This window comes from Diaporthe citri, assembly GCF_014595645.1.
Source record: "Diaporthe citri strain NFHF-8-4 chromosome Unknown scaffold_1, whole genome shotgun sequence".
Classification (NCBI taxonomy): domain Eukaryota; kingdom Fungi; phylum Ascomycota; class Sordariomycetes; order Diaporthales; family Diaporthaceae; genus Diaporthe; species Diaporthe citri.
Genome location: NW_025064846.1, coordinates 3644649 through 3668752, shown reverse-complemented (window position 1 = coordinate 3668752; position 24104 = coordinate 3644649). Strand labels below are relative to the sequence as shown.

At 54.9% G+C, this 24104-nt stretch overlaps 9 protein-coding genes across 9 annotated transcripts; 6 read left to right on the top strand and 3 right to left on the bottom strand.

Moving 5' to 3' along the window:
- Positions 1 to 522: 522 nt before the first annotated feature.
- Positions 523 to 2527, top strand: INS49_001002 (uncharacterized protein; the record flags this gene model as incomplete). Its single annotated transcript, XM_043161835.1, has 5 exons — positions 523 to 756; positions 848 to 1270; positions 1341 to 1735; positions 1795 to 2145; positions 2206 to 2527. The coding sequence occupies 5 exons, from the start codon at positions 523 to 525 to the stop codon at positions 2525 to 2527; spliced, it is 1725 nt and encodes a 574-aa protein (XP_043030341.1).
- A 1205-nt stretch (positions 2528 to 3732) lies between these two features.
- On the top strand, positions 3733 to 5704 carry INS49_001001 (uncharacterized protein; the record flags this gene model as incomplete). Its single annotated transcript, XM_043161834.1, has 5 exons — positions 3733 to 3985; positions 4069 to 4967; positions 5069 to 5179; positions 5266 to 5423; positions 5527 to 5704. The coding sequence occupies 5 exons, from the start codon at positions 3733 to 3735 to the stop codon at positions 5702 to 5704; spliced, it is 1599 nt and encodes a 532-aa protein (XP_043030340.1).
- A 1266-nt stretch (positions 5705 to 6970) lies between these two features.
- Positions 6971 to 7596, bottom strand: INS49_001000 (uncharacterized protein; the record flags this gene model as incomplete). Its single annotated transcript, XM_043161833.1, has 3 exons — positions 6971 to 7094; positions 7182 to 7471; positions 7555 to 7596. The coding sequence occupies 3 exons, from the start codon at positions 7594 to 7596 to the stop codon at positions 6971 to 6973; spliced, it is 456 nt and encodes a 151-aa protein (XP_043030339.1).
- A 794-nt stretch (positions 7597 to 8390) lies between these two features.
- INS49_000999 (uncharacterized protein) lies at positions 8391 to 9920 on the top strand (the record flags this gene model as incomplete). The annotated part of the gene is made up of 3 exons (XM_043161832.1): positions 8391 to 8435; positions 8604 to 9548; positions 9723 to 9920. The coding sequence occupies 3 exons, from the start codon at positions 8391 to 8393 to the stop codon at positions 9918 to 9920; spliced, it is 1188 nt and encodes a 395-aa protein (XP_043030338.1).
- A 938-nt stretch (positions 9921 to 10858) lies between these two features.
- On the top strand, positions 10859 to 12602 carry INS49_000998 (uncharacterized protein; the record flags this gene model as incomplete). The annotated part of the gene is made up of 4 exons (XM_043161831.1): positions 10859 to 11193; positions 11250 to 11476; positions 11646 to 12080; positions 12148 to 12602. The coding sequence occupies 4 exons, from the start codon at positions 10859 to 10861 to the stop codon at positions 12600 to 12602; spliced, it is 1452 nt and encodes a 483-aa protein (XP_043030337.1).
- A 1745-nt stretch (positions 12603 to 14347) lies between these two features.
- On the top strand, positions 14348 to 15796 carry INS49_000997 (uncharacterized protein; the record flags this gene model as incomplete). The annotated part of the gene is made up of 1 exon (XM_043161830.1): positions 14348 to 15796. The coding sequence occupies one exon, from the start codon at positions 14348 to 14350 to the stop codon at positions 15794 to 15796; it is 1449 nt and encodes a 482-aa protein (XP_043030336.1).
- Positions 15797 to 17174: 1378 nt separating this feature from the next.
- INS49_000996 (uncharacterized protein) lies at positions 17175 to 18516 on the bottom strand (the record flags this gene model as incomplete). The annotated part of the gene is made up of 2 exons (XM_043161829.1): positions 17175 to 18356; positions 18454 to 18516. The coding sequence occupies 2 exons, from the start codon at positions 18514 to 18516 to the stop codon at positions 17175 to 17177; spliced, it is 1245 nt and encodes a 414-aa protein (XP_043030335.1).
- Positions 18517 to 19080: 564 nt separating this feature from the next.
- INS49_000995 (uncharacterized protein) lies at positions 19081 to 20706 on the top strand (the record flags this gene model as incomplete). The annotated part of the gene is made up of 3 exons (XM_043161828.1): positions 19081 to 19909; positions 19975 to 20430; positions 20492 to 20706. 3 exons carry the CDS (start codon positions 19081 to 19083, stop codon positions 20704 to 20706), a joined length of 1500 nt encoding a protein of 499 aa, XP_043030334.1.
- Positions 20707 to 21215: 509 nt separating this feature from the next.
- INS49_000994 (uncharacterized protein) lies at positions 21216 to 23370 on the bottom strand (the record flags this gene model as incomplete). Its single annotated transcript, XM_043161827.1, has 3 exons — positions 21216 to 22853; positions 22937 to 23129; positions 23204 to 23370. The coding sequence occupies 3 exons, from the start codon at positions 23368 to 23370 to the stop codon at positions 21216 to 21218; spliced, it is 1998 nt and encodes a 665-aa protein (XP_043030333.1).
- Between the last annotated feature and the right edge of the window lie 734 nt (positions 23371 to 24104).

Genomic DNA, 24104 nt, shown 5'->3' with positions numbered 1-24104 from the left:
TTTCAAGTCCCATTGGTTGGAAACCCCCTTGGTTGCTTTGGTGGACCAACGACGTCTCCACCCGTTGGAAGGAAGGGGTCCAGCTGCTGGTGACATTTTCTACATGATGACAAAGGATAAGCCTCATGCTGGTGAGAACAGGGCATGTTCTCGTTCCAACCAAACAAAAGCGCACAAATGCATGTCTCATTCACATTACAGAGACTGTTGCTTCATCTTTCTGTATAGTCCCGAATTTGTAATCTGTAAAATTACAAATCCGTCTTCCCATCGGAATCTATCAGAATAAAGTCCAAGTTGCGTTTGCGTCAAACGACAGCTTTCTGTCCAGTGATCCTGCGAATGCCAAGGACCCCGGTGCTTTCAATTCCACCTCGCTGCGTTCTTGCTTGCTTGCTCTTGGTTCCTGCACCTTCATCAACACAATTGGCATTTAGTTTCGTTGTTTGGTAGTGGTCACCTGACTCCCCTCCTCCACCAAGTCGTTTCGACCGCCCCTAGACGCCATTGCACACATTCATCATGGCAACCGTTGACGAGAAGGGGGCCTTGGATGGAGGTGCGACTTGCAGTCTCGAAGGTAATGAGAACAAACCCTCGGGTGGCGCCACACCCACCCCAGGCTCCGTGGACGACACTGCCACAGGAGCCCAAGACGGCGCCCAAGACGGAACTCCAGAGATCGTGTACCCCGGCTCTGCCAGCTTTGCCCTGATCGCTCTGGCCCTCTGTCTCATCATCTATGTCATCACCCTGGTAAGACCCTACCTATCTCGATGGTCACTCGTGTGTAGCGATCAATGTTCCTGCAGTGTTCTGACTCTTGTGTCTTCTTCTCCACTGAAAGGACAGCACCGTCCTTGCAACAGCTGTGCCCGTCATCACTGATGAGTTCGACTCTCTCAAGGATGTGGGCTGGTACAGCAGTGTTTACTTCATGACGACCGCCATCACGCAGCTTCTCTATGGCCGACTGTACACCCGCTACCCCATCAAGTACAACTACAGCGTTGCCATGTTGTTCTTCCTCGTCGGTTCTGCCTTGTGTGGTGCTGCTCCTAATTCGCCCGCACTCATCGTTGGCCGTGCCTTGGCTGGCATTGGCTGCTCTGGCTTACTGGTCGGCACCTTCTCGCTGGTGCCTTATATCGCCCACCCTACCAAGCAACCCCTGTTTATGGGCCTTATAGGAGGGACCATGGGGATTGGGTACGCCACAGGTCCGCTCATTGGCGGCGCATTCACCGAGCATGTCACTTGGCGGTGGAATGTAAGTAATGTCACCAACCCGAGGCGCATGTCTCCGTCATGTTCTGTGCTGACTCGATGCCCGTATCCAGTTCTACCTCAACCTCCCGGTTGGTGCTTTTAGCTACGCCATATTCCTGCTCTTCGTCCGCACCCCAAAGCGCCACTCAGACAAATTTACCTCCTGGAAGGACTTTCTCGAGACATTTGATCTGCTCGGCCTGCTCGCACTAGCTCCCAGCATTGTCTGCCTCCTGCTCGCCCTGCAATGGGGAGGAACCGTCTATGCATGGAACTCGGGGCGTGTCATTGCTCTGCTCGTCCTCTTCGCCTTGCTTGGCATCGCTTTCATCGGCCTTGAGCTTTGGCAAGGGGACAAGAGTATGCTGCCGGCTCGAGTTTTCGCACAACGGAGCGTTGCAGGAGCTGTGCTCTTTTGTTTCTGCACGAGTGGCGCCTCGTTTTTGCTACTCTACTACATTCCCATGTGAGTTCAAAAGACATCTACGTTGATCGAGTCCATATAAACTGATAATTTGCGCGCAGCTGGTTCCAAGGCTCACTCGAGCGAACTCCGTTCGAGTCTGGAGTCGACACCCTTCCGCTGGTCATTGCGAATACCATCTCGTCACTGGCCGGCGGCATCCTTATCGGTGTGATCGGATACATCTGGCCATTCCTCATATTTTCCTCAATTTTCACTGCCGTCGGAGCCGGCCTATTCACCCTGTTCTCACTCAGTACGTCGACTGGAGAATGGATCGGGTACCAGGTTATCTACGGCCTCGGTATGGGTCTCTGTGCTCAAACCCCAGTCATGGTTGCGCAAAATGTGCTCCCTCTCGAGGACATCCCAATAGGCTCCGGCATGGTGATGTTCACGCAGACATTTGCAGGGTGAGAATTCCCCTTGACCTCTCTGAGCAACCACCGTGTAAATAAACTAACCTGCTGCAGCGCTATCTTCACCGCTGTAGCCCAAACGCTCTTTGCCAACGAGCTGGCCAAGAACTTGGGCAATACGGGAGTCCCCGGTGTCGACGCGAGCTCCGTTCTAACAGAAGGCGTTACCTCGCTCACCAGAGGCTTGGAGGGAGACGACAAGATTGCCGTACTCGAGGCACTCAACAGCGCAATTGTGGACTCGTGGAAGCTGCCCCTGGCACTTTGCTGCATCAGTATCATCGGCGCGCTGACCGTCGAGCGTCGAAAGATCAGGGGAAAGGAGAAGCCGGCGGACACGGAGAAGGAGGCGGAGACACCGTCGCAAGAAGCTTGAGCTTCATGCGTGTGTAAATTCTAAGGACTCTGCTCCCATTGAGTCTACTCATCCGGTTGGCGATAATGCCGTAAACAATTTCACCTTGGCACGTCCGCAGGGACACTCGTGCATCGCGGGGGGGGGGGGGGGGAGTATCATATCTATTGCGTATCCAGGCCAGTATGGCAATCTTGAACACAAAGCACACATGGGTATTTGCCTACCTAGGTAATATCAACGAGCAACCAGACACTGTCAAAAATTTTCCTTTAGCGGTGTCCATAGACTCTCGTAATGGTCATAATCATACAAATTGCGCATCATGAAAACAATATGCCTTTGCCGTGAAGTGTCGAGTTTTGGTGCTTGGAGATCTGTCAAATCAGACAGCATCCATGTTGTACGATTGTGCCATGAGGTTTTGCCATGGCTTCTCTCTCTTTCAAGGTCTTCTTCCCAAGAGTGCCCTATTTCATACGGCACCAAAAATACACAACGTATAGAGACGAATGATAGTTCGCAACCCAGATGTGATCCCCAAGGCGTATCGGCAAGTACCCACCAGAAACCATAACCCCCACGTTGTCGACGTACTGGCTGGGATGCCACCCCTGGAACGTCCTCAGCCGATAGACTAGCGAAAGCTTCTTTTACCCTCCATCTATCTAATGTGCATGCATCTAATCATCCACGAAAGCGTGAGGCAACACTAAACCGTTCTCGGAAGCAGCTTTCATGCAGCTTCAGCTGACGTGAGATCTCGGATGTTTCCTTTTTGATACAGACCTAATTAGTTACAGGGGCCTACTCTTGAACAAGCATGCACATAAGCAGTAAGGTCCGAGATGTGCATCCGGGCAACTCCTAGCACACTTCTGCGGACATCTCCGTATAAGGGTGATCTAGATCCCCGATTTGCTCTTTTCTCGAAGCACACAAGTGGGGTCTACAAAGCCGCGCCGGGCGAGGCCCTGCATGTCGAGGAATGACTTCGAGCCTGGATTTCAAAGGTTGCAAATCAAAAGTTCAGGTCCATGGTTGTATGATAGGCTACGAGAATCGTACGGTTGTCGTAAGGTCGCCATCAGGGCCCCTATGTAGACGATTTCCAATTGAAAATATTTAGTCCTCAGTATCAAAGCACAACCTGACTGCATAGGGCTCAACATCGCCCAAGTCCTCTTGGCTTGACAGAACTCAAAGGCAACCCATTGCATTGCAGTATGGACACGCTAAAATCATATCTCTCGGCCTCCAGGGAGCATCTTTCCCTGCCCCTTGTTCTAGGGGCCTTGACCTCGATCTACTTGACCGTCTGGGCCTTTGTATGGGTGTATCGAATTACGTTGCACCCACTTGCCAAGTTCCCCGGCCCCAAACTTGCTGCTGCCACTTTCTGGTACGAGGCATACTATGATCTATGGCCTCACCAGCATCGTTACTTGTGGAAGATCAAGGAGTTACATGAGAAATATGGTACGTTTCAGTACCATCTGGCTTCGGACATTTACAATTTGTCCATGAGAACGAGTCCAGACCTTGTAACTAATTCGGTCCAGGCCCAATTGTCCGCATCAACCCGATCCACATACACATCCATGACCCGGACTACTTCGATGACATCTACGCTGGTGGGCGGCGCAAGCGCGACCGCGACACATGGTACATGCACGCCACCGAGAGCGGCACGATGGGCGACTCCCTGCTGCAGACGATGAGCCACGACCAGCACCGCGTGCGCCGCGCCGCGCTCAACCCGTTCTTCAGCAAGCGTGCGATTCAGGCCCTCGAGGGCATGGTGGTCGAGAAGATCGAGCGGCTCGTGGGCCGGCTGGAGCTGTCGTACCGGCGCGGCGAGGTCGTCAACCTGACGAACGCGACTGCTGCGCTGACGATGGACGTCATCTCGTCGTACGCGCTGGGTGCTGACATCGGCAACCTGCGGCGCGAGGACTGGGGCGCCGACTGGCTGGACGCTTTCCGCACCGTGGGCCTGATGCGGCCCATGGGACGGCAGTTCGCCTGGTTCATGAACTCGCTCCTCAACAACCTCTCTCCGGAAGTGGTCAGCTGGATCAGCCCGACTACTGCGCACCTGACCAAGAAGCTGCAGTTCCCCATGGATATCATCCAGTCCGCAGTGGATGAGAGAGAGAGGAACTCAAGCACTGGTGCCGGGGCTAAAGAGAAGCTGTCAGCAAACGAGAGGACCATCTTCCAGGATATCGTCGATAGTGACCTTCCACCGAGCGAGAAGACGCCGGCCAGGCTGAATGCCGAGGCCGGTCTGGCTCTTGGCGCCGGCACAGAGACAACTGCAAGAAACTTGGCTGTGTTGATCTTCTACCTTCTTCACAACCCAGATGTCTTGCAGAAGCTGCGAGCGGAACTGAAGACTGTGATGCCGACTCCTGGCGCTCCTGTTACGCTGGTAGAGCTCGAAGCATTGCCATACTTTGTGGGTTGCCTTGGAATAGATCGCACAGGGACATTTGCTTGAGAGAAATGTTTCTTTTGATGGATCCTGTAACTTGCTGACCTAGTGTGCCTCATATACAGTCTGCCGTGATCAACGAAGGATTGCGGTTGAGCCATGGGGCGTCAAGCCGCATGCCACGGATCGCGACCGAGGAAAACCTCCAATATAAACAATGGATAATCCCAGCAGGCGTAAGCAGCTAACGATGTTTTTTGGTCCCAGAAATTGAGGGGATTTCTAAGAGTATGCTGACCATGATGGGTAATTGTGTGAATAGACACCAGTGATGCAATCCCTATATCTGCACCACACCAACCCGCAGGTCTTCCCAGAACCTTTCAAATTCAACCCCGAGCGGTGGATCGAAGACCCCAAATTGAAGCCACGATACCTCATGGCCTGGGGGAGAGGGTCGCGGTCCTGCCTCGGCCTGAAGTACGTTTCCCCTAGCTTGTTCCGGTCACGCGTACCCAAGTTGCCTCAGCTTTACTCCAGAAATGCGCTCCAGAAATGCGTCTTGCTAACAACGGGTGTCCAGTCTCGCTCACGCCGAGCTTTACCTTACTGTCGCGCACCTCCTGACCCGTTTTGAGATGGAGCTGTACGAGACCGTGTGGGAAAGAGATGTAGAGGTCCTCCATGATTGTTTCATCGGAGTGACAGACATGTCTAGCCCAGGTATTCGTGTCAAGATCACCAGCATGCTGGAAGGGTAGACGCGAACGATAGAGATATGTCTACCGGGAATGCTACCTAGGTACCCACCGAGTTGAGTATGAAGAGAAAGTTTAGCCAATGTATAGATAAACAACCTCTCCGCATAATTGACACGGCCCTACAATAGAAGAGAATCGAGGAGAGTTTACGGCTAGCAAAGACGAACTAAATCTACAATGGACGTAGCTAACAAGAATCTAAAGCGTGAAAACCGAATCCGACACAAGCAAATACACGCTCCTAAAGGGAATACTTTAGCAAGCTATCATATTGAATACTTCGCCATACTCATTCTTCACCCCCTGTAGAGCCCAGACTTGCATATATAAGAACATGCCAATTCCTAGAGGTATCCAGGGACTGCTCCGGGCAGAGTCAGTCAATTTACTAAATTACGGTTTAGGGAATTGGAAGGGGAAAGACGGTCTGAGATTCCCCTGGGCAGAGTGTAATGTGTGAACGGGTCTGCACGGTTGGTGATCTGGTAGAAAGGTGATACCTTACTCACCGGGGGTTACATTCGCAGCTCAGTCGGAAGCTGCTGCCACCTGTTGTGTGCTGACTTTTGAACTGTATAGACAATTTGGAAATAGCTCGATGCTGGTCGGTCTGCAGATGTCCAGCAGCTGTCACGTGGAAATGGCTTTGTGTTGTATGCGTATCTGGCGAGTCGTGACTCGTCAGAGGTTTTCGGTGCACAGGTGTGTTGCGACAATGTGTCCCGTTAGGATGTAGTCTAGTGGGAGGACTGTAATTTGTTTCGTAGGGATATAATATATGCATTGTGACTTTGTGGCTTAAGTGTTACCTCACACACCAACGTGACTGTTGCCATGGAAGACAAAGAGGAGCAACTGAGACCCAGACGCACACCTGGGTAGCCCAACCACGGCCAACACGGCTGTCGCCAATTGCTTCAAGAGCGAACCCCTACTTGGGAAATGTGATGATTCAAATTTATGCCTACATACCAAAGGAAACGAGATGCGCATACATCCTTCCCTGCGGCCAACCTGTGTCGAATCATCCGGCTCACAAAGGAGCTGAGGATTACTAGGACAAAGATACCACTTGCTCGAACGCCCTCGCATTGGTATGAAGTTGTAGAACCGGAATGCGCCGAACCCGCCTTATTGATGAGAAAAACGCGGCTCCAAATGCCCGCGACAGCAATTCAAACGCCTACGCCAAGATGGTGCCCATACGTTCCTAACACCTGTTGGTGACCCCGTCTGATTGTATGTCTTCCCTTCTCCGCAGCCACTTTACTCCTCCCAGCTCTTCTCGACCGTTTCACGGACCCTCTTGGTGTATTCCTTGCGGTTATCCTTGTACAGGTTGGACGCCTCGACGTTCGCTGGCGATCCGGTATTCGGGTCGTTGAGAAGACTGCGGAACCGGCTGTTAGTTGTGATCGGCACCGGAGTCTGGGGGGCTCGTTGCCATCCGTGCCCCGGACTTCTTGACTCGACCCACCTCTGAATGCTCGTCAGCACCGCTGCGACATCGTACGTCGGGCTCCACCGATTTTGGAGGATATCGAGGCACAGCTCCCCGGTGGCGTATACGTTGGGGTGAAACATCTGGCTGATGAATTTGACCGAAGGTGGCTTGTTGGGATACTGCTCCTCGAAGTGCATGACGAGTCGAAAGGTGCCGTCCTCAAAAGGGGTGTCGGCCGGGCCGATGATGACCGCGTTCCATGTCATGACATTATCAGGCACTGGAGACGCTGAGACGCCCGCTGGAGGATCGGTTTGCATGCGCTGTAGATGGCGGTATCGTCAGTGATCGTGATGCTTCGCCGACAGGCGGGTGGCGAGTGGCGGGTGGACATTTTGCTACCGACCTTGAAGTCACGCATCAAACGACGCCTGGCTGCCGTCGACATTCTAGCAGAAAACAGCGGCTTCTGGGACTGGCGGTGGGTGGCAGGTTGCAGGAGAGTGGTTACGGGTGTTGAGGTTCTGTCAATTCGCGTTGGTAATCCTCAGGTGGTCGTCAGTGGGTGGGTGGATAGGTGCTCTGCAGCATGAGGTGTGATGAGCTGGGGACTGATCCCACCGTGCTTGCCGATATCGATATCGATATCGATATCGATAGGCCGACCCCAGGTGAGCGAGACACGACCCCTGAGAGACAGGGTCAATGGGGGCAGACGCTTAGGTACTTTGGTACCTGCTGGTCCGGTCGGTGGGCGCCAATCAATCAGTTGCTGCTTCCGCTCTTCCCTCTGGCACCCGACAAAGCAGTGTTCGTCCTCATCCTCTCGGTTTCTTTGTTGCTCCAAACCAAGTCACTTGCTCCGGTGACTGATTCAAGGTACACAGATCAGTAATCTCAGAGCGACCCGGTCACTGCTGCTGCTGGAAATGACTGGGACGAGGCCATGATTATGTACATCTCTCCCGGCAATCCAAGGGCCCTTCGGAATGGTGGCGGCGGCTAGTGGAGGCTCAAGGGGTGTGGTGTGCTTGGTCCCCGCGCATACCCGTAGAACCGTTTCCCCACGGTGGGAGGAGGCTCACATGCCGAGGATGATCTCACGCCCCTGCTCCCCCAGCTTCCGGGAACTTAAGTATTGGGTGCACTCTTTATTTACAACTTTTCCTCCAATTCATTCCCCGGGCATCGTTGGGTTTTTGCAGCGTCGCCTCATCTTTCCACGCATTTATACTAAACACCATGCCTCTACGCTGCGTCCGAACACCGGCTCTCAGGAGCGGCGCTGTCACATGCCGACCTGCTTCCGCACGCGCTTTCTCGGCGAGGGCAGCTCTACAACAAGAAATAAGAGACGTATACATCCTGAGCGCATCCAGGACGCCAACTGCTAAAGTCTGTCCAGTCCCGTGTCTCTAATCACTGCGAAACCTTCGAGTTGACCAGCATTCGTAGTTCAATGGCTCCTTCCTCACCGTTCCAGCACCAAAGCTCGGCGCAGTGGCCATCAAGTCCGCGATCGACAAGTCCGGTGTGCCAATTTCCAAGATCACAGACGTCTACATGGGCAATGTGCTACAAGCCTCAGTTGGGCAGAGCCCGGCAAGACAGGCAGCCGTATTTGCAGGTCTCCCGCCAAGCATCGAGGCCATCACCATCAACAAGGTCTGCGCGTCCGGTCTGAAGTCGGTCGTCTTCGCTGCGCAAAACATCCAGCTCGGCCTTGCGGAGGCGCAGGTTGCTGGTGGTATGGAAAATATGTCACAAGTGCCCTACTACGTGCCACGGGCAAGCTCGCTGCCCGCCTTTGGCCACGTGAAGATGGAGGACGGCCTGATCAAGGATGGCCTCACAGACGTCTACGACCAAATACACATGGGCAATTGTGCTGAGAACACAGCAAAGAAATACGAGCTCACCAGGGAGGCACAGGATCAATACGCCATCCAGTCATACGAACGGGCGCAAGCAGCCTGGAAGGCCGACGCTTTTGCCGAAGAGATTGCACCGGTGACCGTGAAGGGGAGGAAGGGCGAGACCATCATCGACACAGACGAAGGCTACATGGATGTCAAACTGGAAAGGATCCCAACCCTGAAGCCTGCCTTCGTCAGAGATGGAACAGGCACAGTCACGGCTGCGAATTCCTCGACCCTCAATGACGGTGCTAGTGCGTTGGTACTGGGCAGCAAGGCCATCGCACAGGAGTTCGGTTCCGTCTCGAGAGTACTGGCGAGAATATGCGGGTCTGCCGATGCTGCGACGGATCCGATTGACTTCCCAATTGCCCCGGCCAAGGCTGTTCCCATCGCTCTTGAGAGGGCTGGCATAACGAAGGATCAGGTGGCCATTTGGGAGTTCAACGAGGCCTTTGCAGCTGTCATTAAGGCCAACGAGAAGGTAACCTTAATCCCTCCTTCCTTCTCTCTGGCCTTCCTCTTCTCTCTACTCTGGGGTTAGGGAAAATGGGCCTGCTTCTTCTTCTTCTTCTTCTTGTTGTTGTTGTTGTTTTTCTTTTCGGACAACACTTGTGCAACAACGCCTATAACGAACCTCGGGCTAACTTGACGTTAGATTCTCGGACTTCAGGGAGCCAAGGTCAACCCCCTGGGCGGTGCCATCTCCTTGGGCCATGCGCTGGGCAGCTCCGGGTCAAGGATCCTTACGACTTTACTCCACCAGCTCAAGCCTGGCGAGTATGGTGTTGCAGCAATCTGCAACGGTGGTGGTGCAGCCACCGCAGTGGTCGTCCAACGCATCGAGTCCGTGTAAAGGGCGCAGCAGCCCAGGCAGTCCACAGGATATTGCGGGGCCACGGGTATAAGAAAAACGAAGCTAGGATACTAGGAATGTATCATTTCAAACAGGTGTTGTTAATGTCCACCCGCCAGCCCTTGGTTGGGTCGTCACATATGCTTTTGCTACAGTGGCCACCAAATGGTGAGCACCTGGCTGTGAATCTCACGAAAGCTTTTACTCGGGTCACGGGAGCCTCACTTCAGAAGAGTTTGGGCAACCAACTTTCTGAATTATCACTTGTAATATCGGATATATCGCTTGGTGGTAGTGCCAGACCGCGACAACTCGTTTGTCTCAACATCCATTGGCCCCTTCCTGTGCTTACAGCAAGCCAAATTGACCACCAGGAGCCTAGGATTCACTTAGACTGTAGTGAATAGAGTGTAGAGAAGGCGGTGGCAATTACGGGCTCCCATTGTCTATTATTCGAAGGAAAACTGACAGCGTAACAATCAGCACATGGACCCCATTCAGTCTACCATCCGATCTAGGCTTATAGGCTTATTGGAGGAACGGGGCTGGCGAGCGCCTTAGACGTAGGCAGTTCAGCGGAAGCAGGGGTGTGAGTTTGATTGATACAATGCTTTTGGAATTCACAATGTCAGTATCCACAGCTATGCAAAAATCGCCCATGAGATACGTTCACATGAATATGAAGGACTAGCAACTAACAGCCAACACCTGTGGGATCTGTACTGATCGAATCGATGGTGAATGCAAGCAAGTACTACGGATTGATGGATGTTGAGAAGGACCCGCTCTGCTTAAGTAAGCCCTTCCCAATCTGTCTCACTGTCAGTGGCTGCACAGGCACCAGGGGTCCATCCAAGACCTCTTGTTCTTCCTGCACAATTGAACCATGTCTCGACTAATCCTCGTTCTGCATCGTCAGTAGCGAATCCCATGCGACAATGCCTTCTTTGGCCACGCAGTTCCTATCCACGATTAGGGACCATGTGGTTGCTCTGGACGGTGACAGCCTCGACGCCTGGCTGCAGGTCGAGCCCGGCGCAACAAGCCACGCCTATCTGCAGCTCCGAGACGAGCTGAGGCAAGGCCTGGGTGTGAACAGCCAACTCGAGAAGCTGGTTGAGAAGTCCCTACCTGAAATAGACGACCCACCGGATGGCACTGGATCACCATGGCCCAGCTTCGTCACCTTCGTCAAGGACTATCTGCTATATTGGAGGGATGCGGATTTCGATGACTTGATGAGCGTTCAAGAGTCGCTGTCGGGTTTGTTAACGTGCGTACCTCATACTTGTTCCCCACCGCTTCCCCGGCATAGCTGACCACTTACAGATCTTGCGCGACTGCGCTGTCGCATCCACAGTATGGAAGCATCATGTTTCAGACCAGCATGTCGCTTTCGGAGGCACTCTCCAAAGTCGTAATGACGCTTCACCGGCGTCCTGAGTTGATGCAAGGGCGGAGGTCTGTCGCTGGGGGCGAAGACAGCAAGTCCATGGTCGAGCAGTCTGCCGACATCATCCAGAAGATTTTCACATCTTGCCTGACGGACAGATCGAGTACTAGGTTTGCAAGACCGGAGGGGCAAAAAAGTCGGCGTCTACATTTTCGCCAACCTTGTCCTGAAACTTCTCTTCACTGTGGGTTAACACACGCACACAAAGTGTCCCTGAACCGGCCATATCACTAACATCTACCCCTCGAAGTGCGGCAAATCTCGCCTTGCAGCACAGCTGCTGCTTAACGTGTCTGCGAGCGGACCACCGCTTCAATTATATCCGGCTGCACAACGGGTCACGTTCCTATACTACCTGGGAAGATTCAACTTCGACTGCGACAACTTTGTGCGCGCGTCTTTATGCCTCGAGGAGGCCTACCTACAAACTCCACCAACTCTTCTGAGCCACCGGAGACTCATTCTCACCTACCTCATCCCGGCCAATATTATGCTCGGGCGGTTCCCAAGTGAACTTCTGCTCGCCAGACCCGAGGCAGCGACGCTTGCTGCCGTATTTCTCCCAATTATGGCAGCGATCCGCAAAGGGAACTTTCTTGCTTTCCAGCAAGCAATAGCAGCCAATGAGCGCTGGCTGTATCAAAAAGGCCTTCTCTTCACTCTCACCTTCCGCCTGCGCCCCATTGTATGGCGCTCTTTCATCAGACGTTGCTTCCTCCTTACCTACGAAGCGCCACCACCAACTTCGTGCAGCACCGACTCTTAATCTAGCAGACGTTTACGTCGCCGCATCATATGTTCAGAAGCGCCTCGAAGGCTTCATACCGGCACGGACGCAGCAGCAGCCAAAGCGCCAGTCGCAAACGAACAACATCTTTATGATGGCTGTGACCAACAGCGCTGCGGATGCCTCCTCTGTACTGATGCCACCGCCAGGCGGGAAGCCAAGGAATTTGAAGCCCAGTGAGGGTTTATTCTGGGGGAACTTGCAGGTGACAGGCAAAGAAGTGGAAGGCGTAGTCGCAACCCTGATTGCCCAGGGATTGATGAACGGGTTTCTTGCCCACTCGAGCGGCAGATTCGCCGTAATGGGAGCAAAGAAGGGCGGTGGGCCACTTGCAGCAGGGTGGCCGGCAGTCGTGAGGGTAGTGGCCGACAGGATGGCGGAGGATGGCGTCAATTCCAACGAGGTCCCTGCCTGGGTAAAAATGCCACCAGGTTACGCTTGATGACACGTGAAGCTGGTACTGGGGAACCATTACTCAATCAAGTGGTCCACGGCACCGGGCACCGCGATCGGAAGGTGTGAATGGAGACCTTATACATACCCTCTTCATTCGAATGATCTTCCAATGATTTACAGGAACAAATTGCCCTCTGGTCTGGCTTGTCGAGACGTCGAAAGATCTTCGGGTGTCTGGCTCGAGTTCACCACCGTCTTGTGGTGAGGCTGTGTCACGCCTTGCATCTTTCGGTATACACTGACCTATCATGACGCACCAGGTTGGCGTCTCCTGTCAACAAGAGGATTGGCATTTCGGCCAGCGAGGCACTAATGAAGATGGCAGATTTGCGGGATCAGCTGATGTTGGATTCCAAATCCTCCCGCCAGCTATATCATGAAAAGAACCCAGAGCCTCTCCGATCATGTGACTGACATCTTTCGTCTCGTCTTCTTCAACAATTACTTTCACAATCTGAAGAACAAGATCTCAAGGATGTAGTTTCATCCCCAGCATCGCGACATGGCTCATCTCCGCTTCCATTCCTATTCCCATGGAACGTGAGAAGGAGGCTTGGCGATGGGGCTGTTGCGGATCACGGCCGCGCCGGAACCTGACCGATTCAAACAGCTGAGTAACTCAGGGCCTTAGTCAAGCGATCGCGATGCCCTCAGACACAATGAAGTCATTGCGCTCCTCCCGCCGACGAGCCGACAATCCAGCATCGCCAGCATCATCATCGCGAAGGGAGCAATTAAATCGTGATCAACGACCTCACCACCATCATGTCGGCCACTCCATGCCATCTCATTTTGCGCGAGGCCTGTCATTGGTGTACCTTGCAGCCGCCGGCTTCGCGTTCCTGACTTGTGTGCGGCTAGGCCCAAACGGGCAGTCGGCGAGTGAGGCTATCTGCAAATGGCACGGTGCCTGATTCGCCACAGCATTGATCATCTAATCTCCCATGCGTGCCTTGCGTCTGCCCGCGTGCGTCTGCGTGTGTGCTGACCAGGCCAGCCAGGCTGGCGGCACCTCGCGCCCGGATTGTCGTCTCGATTGGGTTCTAGGCAAATCGCGCACGTAGGGCCCAGAGTGCGCGACAATGGTCGCCGACTGGTCGAGGCACAGCTTGACAGGCCCACAGCAATAACCTAAAAGAAGCCAAGTGCGGAGGATACGACACCAGCAGAGAAGGCATCCCGGTGGCACCACCCTGTCTCTTGCAGCTCTTGCAGGGGTCCGACAGATCCCTTTTCGGCTACTTCCTTTGTGTACCTGGTCAATAAGTCGCGGCTGTGGGTCATTGTCCTCCTTCCTGCCCCCGGGGACCCCCCTCCGGCTCGCCCGCCTCTTCACCAGCTGCCTCGCTCATTTCGTTTCCCCCAGCTTCGTGCGCGCTACTCGGGCAATTCTTTCAGAACCCACACGCTCTTTTCAAGTCTCACTCGCCTTGCTGTTTTCCTCTGCTCTTCAGCAGAAATCCACTCCTTTGGTTGACGCCGGTTGGATCGCGAACAGAGTAAGTGGCTGGACTGCGGTGTGTTGACTGCCGCTGCTTGAGGAATGCGACTGTATGCCTCGCGGACTGGAATAGCAACACCACATGAACTGTCAAACTCGAAGACACCGCTTTCGAACGACCCTGCCTATCACGACGACACTCGGCCCCAGGAGTTAGCTCTGGGCACCCTTGGTAGCGTTCAGCTGCTCACGATCTTTACACTACATTCATTTTTGTTACGTCCTCACCCATGAGCAAAGCAGTACTTACGGCCGCACTGGGCTCGGCCGTGCTATTCTTGGCCGCCCAGCCGGCCTCCGCGACAGCGGCTCACCGTCGCGCTCACGACCATTACAGCAACAACCACACTCACGACGAGCAAGATGCCCAAGAACTTGGGCTACTCAAGCCGCGTGGCCGGCTCGTCAACAGAGCCGGCCAATGCGCCTTTCCAGAGGGCGAAGCCGGCCTCGTAGCCATCACTCCGGGCTCGAAGAACAGGGGCTGGGCCTTGAGTCCCGACCAGGAGTGCACTGCAGACTCATATTGCCCTTTTGCTTGCGAACCAGGAATGGTCATGAACCAATGGAAGAAGGGGACGACGTATGTGTACCCTGAATCCATGTATGGAGGGTTATACTGCGACAAATCCGGCAATATCGTCAAGCCATTCCCGGATGAGCCGTATTGTGTGCAAGGCGTTGGATCTGTCAAGGCCGTCAACAAGTGTGGCAAGGTGGTCGCATTCTGCCAGACTGTGCTTCCTGGGAACGAGGCCATGTTAATTCCAACACGTGTAATGGACAGCGCGACCATTGCTGTGCCGGGACCGTCTTATTGGGACTCGACCGCCTCGCACTTTTACATCAATCCTCCTGGTCACACGACGGAGGAGGCCTGTCTCTGGGGCACGGGTTCGCAAAACATTGGAAACTGGTCGCCTTATGTTGCTGGAGCTAACCAGGATACGACTGGAAACACATACGTCAAGCTTGGTTACAACCCCATCTACACAGACTCATTCCACGGTGTCAAACCCTCCTTCGGCCTGAAGGTCGAGTGTGACGGGAATTGCAATGGCCTGCCTTGCGCTATTGATCCCAGCTCTGACGGCTTTGGGGTTGTCAGGAGTGCCACCGCAGCTTCCGGCGCTGGCGGCGCCGACTTTTGTGTGGTAACAGTTCCCAAGGGGTCTACGGCAAACATCGTGGTCTTCAATACCGATGGCTCGACAGGTGATGCGTCAAGCTCGTCATCTTCTGAGGAAGCTGCCACCACATCCCAAGCTCCGAAGAAGGCGAAAATCGCCGTGGCCACCACCCCCTCGAGCTCAACGCCAACTCCGACAGAGGCAACCTCAAGCACGAGCACGAGTAGCAGCTCTTCAAGCTCGTCAAGTAGCTCTTCGTCCACTACTAGCAGCAGTGCCACCAGCAGCTCGACCCCGTCATCCACACAGACCCCTAGTACCACCTTCGCATCGGCGACGTTTGGTGGTATATTCCAGGAGAGCGGAAGGGGAAGAAGCACGCAGTCCGTGACGGCTGTCACGTCTGCAGCCGAACTGGCGGAAGCCACGAGCGAAGCTGCGCCCGCTGCAGAAATTTCATCCAAGAATGACGCAGCAAATCCAGACCAGGGACAAGCAGCCTTTGCCGGCTTCGTCATTGCTTTCATCGCCGCCGCAATGCTGTACTAGGAGCAAGAACATCAACTTTGACCTTCTATCCCTAAGCAACAAATATCTTTCTTTCAGATCCTGCCAGCAGCTGTCTTTACTGTCAATACATCACCGGAACGCAGATTCTCGAGGCAGCGCCTTTCCGGACTCCGATACGCCGAGGTCCCCAGCCGACTTCAACCGCGACTTTAACATCGCACTCATCATCATCACCTCTGGGCGGGCATGAAATGCACCGCGATCTTCTTGCCTATTCATTCGACGCTGCTGGCCTCTTTCACCCTTTCTACTTTCGAAAAGTGCCTATTTACCATATACAACCTTGCAGCCCCTTCTTTTCTTATCCTCTCGAAGACGGCTGATATGCACATCCCCCAACACTGGCCCTATACCGCGGGAACAGTGTTTATTGTTTATTGTCTTATGTGGTGGATCCAATTTTGCCCCTTCTGACACCTCATTCCTTTCTTGAGGCCTGGCACTTTGGATGCCAGCCACGCCACCTGTGGCGCCTCTTCGTATGTTTCTCTTCTCCGCGGAGATATATTTCCAACATTATACCCATGTACGCGATTGGACGTTGTTCACGAAGACTGGAGCATGAATGTCATGCTTCTCGGGGAGAAAGGGAGTTGCACCCTTCTGGAGGAGTGGGGGCGGTTTGGTGTTGAACGATTACTTTTCCTTCATTTCATTTTTTTGCTTTGTTCTTTGCTAGATAGCAGTAGGGCTTGACGATCGATACCTGTAGCAATGTCGTTTATGACTCTTTAGGTATCTTTAGGAATGGATCATGAGGGCCGAATTCTTCACCACGACGCAACCGGTCACCAAATTCCCGCTGACCTTTTTGCTGCAAGACAGCGACCGTTTTGTTGTGAATCCTCCCTCCCCTGCAGCTTCTTTTATTCGTGAACTCTCGTCCACCCATCTGCCTCGTTTACTCGCGTAGGTATGGAGAGACATCGCTTCTACTATAGGTACATGTGGCTTTACGACATTTGTGTTCAGAGGTAACAATGTAAAGCGCCATGAAGTAAACACATCTCAACAACCTACATTTATTGCTATCTCTCCTGCCTCAGCCCCAACTGAAATGATTTTGGTGGCCCATGTTTTCGGGGCCCCTTTCTGTGGCCAGTCGAATTTCCAAATGCGTGCGACATTTGCAGACGCCTGAGGCAGGTGTTGAAGGAGTAATATCGTGTATTCTTTTGCCCATGGATTTATTTCTCTCGAAAGAGTATACCGAGACGTCTACAGTTGTCTCAACAGAGTTGCGATAGTCCCGCCCAAGCGCCCTGCTGCTTTCCCAACCACCATTCCTTTGGGGTATTCTTCCAAATTGGATCCGTCGGTCTATGAGCTATTCGTGTACACATCAAGGTCCCTGCGCTCAATCTGGAGCTTCGCCAACCTGCTCGTCGATATCCTCGTACTCGTCACTTGAGGACTTGGAAGCAGCAGCAGCAGTCGCCTTCTGCGATGAATGTCGCTCGTGATTTTGCATGAGGATCTGGCCGCCGCCTTTCCTACCGAAGAAGTCCTCGGTCCTCAAGCCTCGTATCCGGTCGGGGGTGATGCCAGACATCGACTGGCCCGACGCCCGGTGCTCTCGGATCGACTCCCGCATCGGGACCATGGCCGCGTCTCTGCAAGCCTCCTTGATGTCGCTGCCCGACATGCCGGCCGTGACCTTGGCTATGTATTCCATCTGAAACGAAGGGTCACGCTTTGTGCCTTGTAGGACCAGCTGCAGTATGCGGCGCCGTTGGTCCTTGTCTGGCAGTGGGACTGGGAACTTCTTGGGCATCCTCCGCAGGATGGCCTCGTCGATGTCGTGTATGCGATTCGTGGCGCCGAGCACGCAGATCCTAGACGGAACCCCGGCTGCATTCGAGGACGTCAACCCATCCCAGAGCGTCATAAACTCGGCCTTGACCATCCCGCTCGCCTCGTGCTCGTTGCTCCGCCGCGTGCCTAGCACCGCGTCAATCTCGTCGATGAAGATGATGGCTGGCTCCAGCTTCCGCGCCAGGGAGAAGACGGCCCTAACGAGCTTGTTCGAGTCTCCGTACCACTTCTCCGTGAGCGTGGAGATGTGGAGGTTGATGAAGGAGGCACCGCTCTCGTGCGCCACCGCCTTCGCGAGCATCGTCTTGCCGCAGCCCGGGGGGCCGTAGAGCAGTACCCCAGAGGGCGCGGAAAGTAGCGGCGCCGCGTGCGAGTACAGGTGCGGCATCGTCAGCGGGTAGATGACGGACTCCTTGAGCTCCTCGATGATCTCCTCCAGGCCGCCGATGTCGTCGAAGCCGACCGGTATGTCATCCGGGGCGACCACTTCGAGCGCGACCATGGCCTCGTACTCGTTCAGCTGGATGTCCTCGATCCGTGGACCCTTGCGAGAGCCGTTTGGGTCCGTTCCGTCCACGCCATCTTCGTCTTTGTTCCGCCGTAATCGCGATAGGTTCGCTTGCGCCTTTATCCTAGCCTGCTCATGTTTTTCTTTCTCTGGGTCGGCGAGAGTGTTTGCAAAGGTGGACAGGAGGTTCTTGACAAAGAAGTAGGAGACGAAGGCCTGTGGCTGACATTAGTCTGGGTCTGCAAGGCATGTGCGGAAAGCGTGCCGTTCCAAGGCAAGCCATTGCGACAGTAAATGCAGGCAAGCGACGTACAAGTGCACCAGCAGTGACGATGTTCAGGACGGCGTCAGACGTCCGGGCTCTGCGGTCGCCCATAACTAAGCTGGACAAGATTCCGTTCATGGAATGGATGCGTTGCTGGCGAGCTGCAGGTAAGTGGGATATAAATACGTAAAGGGAGGGAATAAGAAACCCAGATGTTGTTAGCTGGGTGGGAGGTGTGGTGTTCTACCGAGGTGTTTGGATGGTCCACTGTAGGAAATGTAGGCTGGGGTCTGTCAAAGGCGAAAGTTACGTCGTCTAGGGTGGCGCTAGTTTGCACGCGAAGCCCACTTGCTGCCGTGGCCGATGGCTCCCCCACCCCCCACTTGCGTTGACCCGCTGCTCTGGCCAAGACAGCTCAGCGGAAAACAGGGGCTGCATCGCGTGTTTACTTTCCCTACAAGCTCGGCTCGTCACCTGGCCCACCGCCCGACCGACTGCGACCAGACATTTGCTGGCATCACACCCACCCTCCTGGATTTTTTCAATTGCGCTTCTATTCTCGAGCTTCCATCTACTGACTAATCGCACCCTCGAGTTACCATAAGAAAGCAGTTGTCGACCCCAATTCCCCGAAGTGCCGAGTCGAAATATCGAGGCGACGCGTTTCTCGGTTAGATGCCACGGATCAAACAGTCCACTTTGCTCGACTTGGCGGACTCCGACTCAGACTCCAGCTTCAACACGCATCCAAGGGCGCTGAAGACAGCAGACGACATGCCTGCTGCAAAGAAGGGCCGAGGTCGCGCCGCTGCCAACAAGGTCACAAAGCCTGAGCCCAAGACCAAGACGCGTCGCGTAGGGGCAAAGGCTGCGGCTGCGCTGGAGGAGGAAGCAGAGAGGCAGGCGCTTGCAGAAAAGGCCGCAAACCCACCAGTGAAAGCAACACGAGGTCGCAAGGCCAAGAAGGCTGCCGAGGATGAGGACGACGACGGCGCAGACGACGTGCTGGCAACGCCGCCGCACAGCGATGAGCCTGCGAAAACCAAGGGTGGCCGCGGTCGCCCAAAGAAGGATGCCGTGGTACCCGAGTCAGTGCAGAAAAAGGCAGAGCCCTCAGCCGTGAAACGAGGACGGAAGGCTGCCGTCGATAAGGCGGCACCGCAGGCGCAGCCCGAGATCCCGGAGACTCAGGCGGATGATAAGATGGATATCGATGCCTCCGAGGAGCAAGATCAAGTGGAGGACCTCCCGACCTTCTCGCGGTTCAGCGCTCCTCCGTCTGCGCAGCGGCTCAGCTCCTATCATATCCCACTGAGCGCGTCCAAGCGGTCAGCCAGCTCATCATTGATTGAGAGCGATCCCTCAACTAGACGACATCTCGGGAAATTGACAAAGAAGTATGAGGCATTGGAGCTTAGATATAGAGAGCTGCGTAACGTGGCGGTTGTGGAAGCGGAGAAGAACTTTGATCAGCTCAGAAAGCAGAGTGATGAGAAAACGCAGGGTAAGTGCCGTGAGGTCACATGTTCTGTGCAAAACTGCCGAGCGCAATACTAACAGCACACACAGCCTCCAACGAGCTCATAAAAAGCCTGAGGAGCGATCTCGCAGCCCAGAGGCAGCTAGCGAAAGAGGGGCAAAAGTCCCAGCAGCTGTTCGAGGCCAGTCAAGCCAAAGCCGACAAGTTGCAGGCCCAGATCACGGAGATAACCACGACGCTGTCCGAGGCCAAGACGGAGATCAAGTCTCTCACCACGAAGCTGAATGCCGCGCGAGCTGCCGAGGCAACTGCCACGGCCACGGCCCAGGCCGCGTCCGTGAGGGTTCCGGGTAGCGCCATGAAACCCAGCGCGATGGGCGGGCGAGGCGTAGACCAGGCGCAGGTGCAAGCTCAGCTGCAGGCCACTCAGACGGCCAAGATGAAGGAGAATCTGTACAGCGACCTGACGGGGCTGGTGGTGACGGGCATCAAACGCGACGGGCCGGAGGACGTGTACGATTGTATCCAGACGGGTAGGAACGGCAGTAAGTGCAAACCCTGCAGGAAGAGAGTATCACCACCCGCGGCTGACCGTTGTCGTTACAGCACTGCACTTCAAGCTGGCCATTGCGAACGAGAACTCGGACGAGAACACGGACGAGGCCGAGTTCATGTACAAGCCGCAGCTGGACGAGCGGCGCGACAGCCAGCTCATCGAGATGCTCCCCGAGTATCTTGTCGAGGAGATCTCTTTCCCGCGGGCCCACGCTGCGAAGTTCTACTCTCGCGTGCTGAAGTCTCTAACAGAAAGACTCGACTGAGCCTGATGGGGATTTCACCCTGCTTGTGCCGCTTCTGCGTCTTTGGTGTTCCGGTGCATACACTTTGAGGAACTGTTACTGTGTTGTCGGCGTGCTGTTAATCCGTGTTGGGACCCAAGCAGAAGTGGCGCATGTTGTGCTTGGGTCAGTTACCGTCTCCGAGCGTTTTTGCATGGCAAGGCGTTGGACACTCGATATCCTTTTTGTACACAATATCTGCTAATCGGCAATCTTCTTGGTAAATGTTTCCTTTTAAGTGACTGCCATTGCATGTAAGTGTAATAAATCCCATCCCATTGGGTCATACGATCTTGTCGACATATGCCCTGCTATCCAAAATCCGACCCGAGGTATTCCTGTCCCAAAATCACTATTTACATATTTGCTCACGCTCATAAATCAATCGTCAACAGCATTATCACTTAGACCCAAATCCCCGCATGATGCATCCGTGATCATGCTACCCCGATGGCTGAACCTGCCATTCTACCCACCCAAATGTTTCCCAACTACCTGGCCCAACCGATGCCCCGGCCCTCCTCAGCGACCTTACCACTCACGTTCCTCTTCCCGAACGAGAAATACCTCTTCGCAGCCTCCCCGCCCCCCGCGCCGCTCAGATCCAGGTCGTTACCGGATGAGACCTGCCTGTCACTGCCGATGATGACGGGCGGCGTCGCTGACTTGAGCTCGCCGTACGGCTTCGAGTAGAAGTCCGACTCGGGTTGGATGGAGCTGTTTCGGTTGCGGGCGCCCCCGGCCCACGTGTAGCGCTTGCTGAGGCTGGCCTTGAGCCCGCCGTAGCTCCGCCCCGGCTTCTCGTCCGTGATGTCGCCGCCGGCCTTCTTGCCGGCCTGCTGGTTTCCGCTCACGCGCTGGTCGTTGAGGTCGATCTCGGACAGGGCGGATGACTTCCGGTTGATGGGGTAGTCGCTGTTGGGCCTGCGGCCCTGCTTGCCCGTGGCCTGGCCAAAGTTGACGAGCGACGGGTTGGACCGAAGCGGGTTGGGGTGCTGGGACGCCAGGTCGCCATCGTTCTCGTCGAATTCGTCTGCCCCTGGGCTCATGAGGCCCCTGTACCCGTTCCCACGGCCGTTGCCGCCGTCCTCATAATCAGACTCGGAGTCTGAGTCTCGCGTGTCATACGGGTGGGTCAGAGACTCATAGCCCAGCACCATCTTCCTCTTCTCGGCGGCCCTCTCAGCAGCGTTGATGGCGCGGTTGCGCTCCTGCGTGCGATTTATCAGCGACTCTGAAGCATACCAAGACTCTGTGAACTTCGCGGGTCTTGGCAGTGCAGCATTGTCAGGCGCGTTTGTGATGGCAGGGTGGTGCGCGGCCACCGTGCCGGTGCTAGGTCTGGATTGATGACCATAGCTCCTGGGCGAGTCCGGAACGATGTCCCGGGTGGGAACCTCAGCATAAGAAGAATAAGAGCCGCGCCATGGGCTTCGGTGAGGCGGCGGGGCAGGCTTGCTAGAAAGAGGCGACGAGGGTGCGCCAGACATCCTCTTGAGGTCCTCCCCAGTGGCCGAGTTCCGAGGCGAGCTCTTGGGGGAGTTACCAGGCGTGATCTGGTATTGTCTTGCAGGGAAGTCAGCTGAGCCGAAGGAGCTGCGCGGGCTGGACCGAGTGGCGTGGAAGGGAATAGAGGCCGGGCGGCTGAGGTCATCGTTCGGGAGACCAGAGTACCGGCGGCCATCGATAGGGGTGGACAGGCGCTTCTCGTCCTCGGTGGGGAACGTGGACGCCGCTGTCATGGATGACTTGTTCCTCTTGTGCTGTCTGGAAGTCAGGTTGTCCTCGAGAGGGTTGCAGTCAGGCGGCATCCGAGCAATCTGCCTGAACTTCAGGGCCAGCCAGAGGCCAATGCAGAGCGACAGCAAGTGCAGCGCCCCGCCGCTGATGAGGGCATAATACAGGGAGGGTAGGAAGTAGGCCATGAGGCTCTGTGGGTTGAGTAGGGTTGCCCACTCAGTACTCGAGTTGTGGACAGACAGAGCGCCAAAGGCGTAGAGAGGGAGCGCGGTGAGGTCAGATATGGATGAGAATATCTGGTAGCCGGCGGAGGACCCTGGGGGTCTCGCCCCAGCCGGCCGGGCGAGGTGAAAGATGCCGTAGACACAGTGGATCAGAACTGCACCGGCCTGTGTTGGAGTTGGATTGGATCAGTATTTGAGAGTTTACAAATGGTCGGTGTCAGGCAGAGACAAGGTGGACTGCGACTCACGGTGATCCTCATGACCCATGCGGTTAGAGGGCTAACCTCAGTAATGACGATCATGAGGAAGAGGATGCCAGCGGCGACGATCATCTCGAGCACGCGAAACGCCAGCTGCACGATCCTCATCCACTTGATCCACCATTTTGTGGAAGGGCCAAAAGACTTCCACTGCGGCCGTGGGCCCCGGACCTCATGTGCGCTATGTGTGAAGATCTGGGGTCAGCTGGATTGTTGTTGGGAGACACGTAGATGATCCACTCGTGCAATGCTTACTCTGGGTGGCGGTTGAAAGACACAAGCGGGCCCTCGTGCTTGGGCTTGACCGGCTTTGGCTCCCAGCTGGACCTGGTGATGGCCTTGGGGTCGAAGGAAGTGGTCGGGAAGCGTGCATCGTCAAAACTGTCGAACCTATTGTTGTACATGTATGGTGCTCCACTCATGATGACTGACAGGCCGACGGCGACGACAGCGGCGAGAAGAGAATCAGAATGAGTGAGTGAGACACCAGCCAAACTCAGACCTCTCGGACCAAGGACTGAAAACTAAGGACTATGGATCGGGTGCGATAGCGACTGGAATGTCGGATAACATCAGGCAAAGAGGAGGAGGATGCGATGGGCAGTACAGCAAAACAGATTGTTCCTGCATGCAGTGCTGAGTGCCCCAGTGATGATCATATCATACATAAATCAAGAGGCTGGATATCAAGTGGGCTGGTGGGCTGGTGGGCTGGGGAGGGGCCCAGGTTCCTTGTTTACCTGCAAGGAACCCTCCGATTGGCACAGCAACGCAGCGAATCCAACGCGGCACGGCCCGTCAACCCCCGCGTCACTCATTTGCTCATTGGCTTTTGCTGTAGCTTGTAGCTTGTAGCTTACACACTGTCTGTCAAGCCGTCCGTGTAAGGCCCCAAGGCAGCCCGGCTCTTCATGTGATTGATGTACCCAAAAAAGCAACATTGACCTCAGGTGGCTTTCCCATCGCCGGTTACTGCTCTCGAAATATACGGAGAGGGAAGGAGACCCAACAAGGATTGGCTGACCCAGGGTCCAGTCCAAATCGGTCTGCCGCATCATCCAGCGACAATCGGACCCGAGCCGAGACGAAATTCGACGGAAATCCGGATCTGTCGCCGATGATCAGCAGCAGCTTCTGAGTCCGCCTTTTTTCGGGC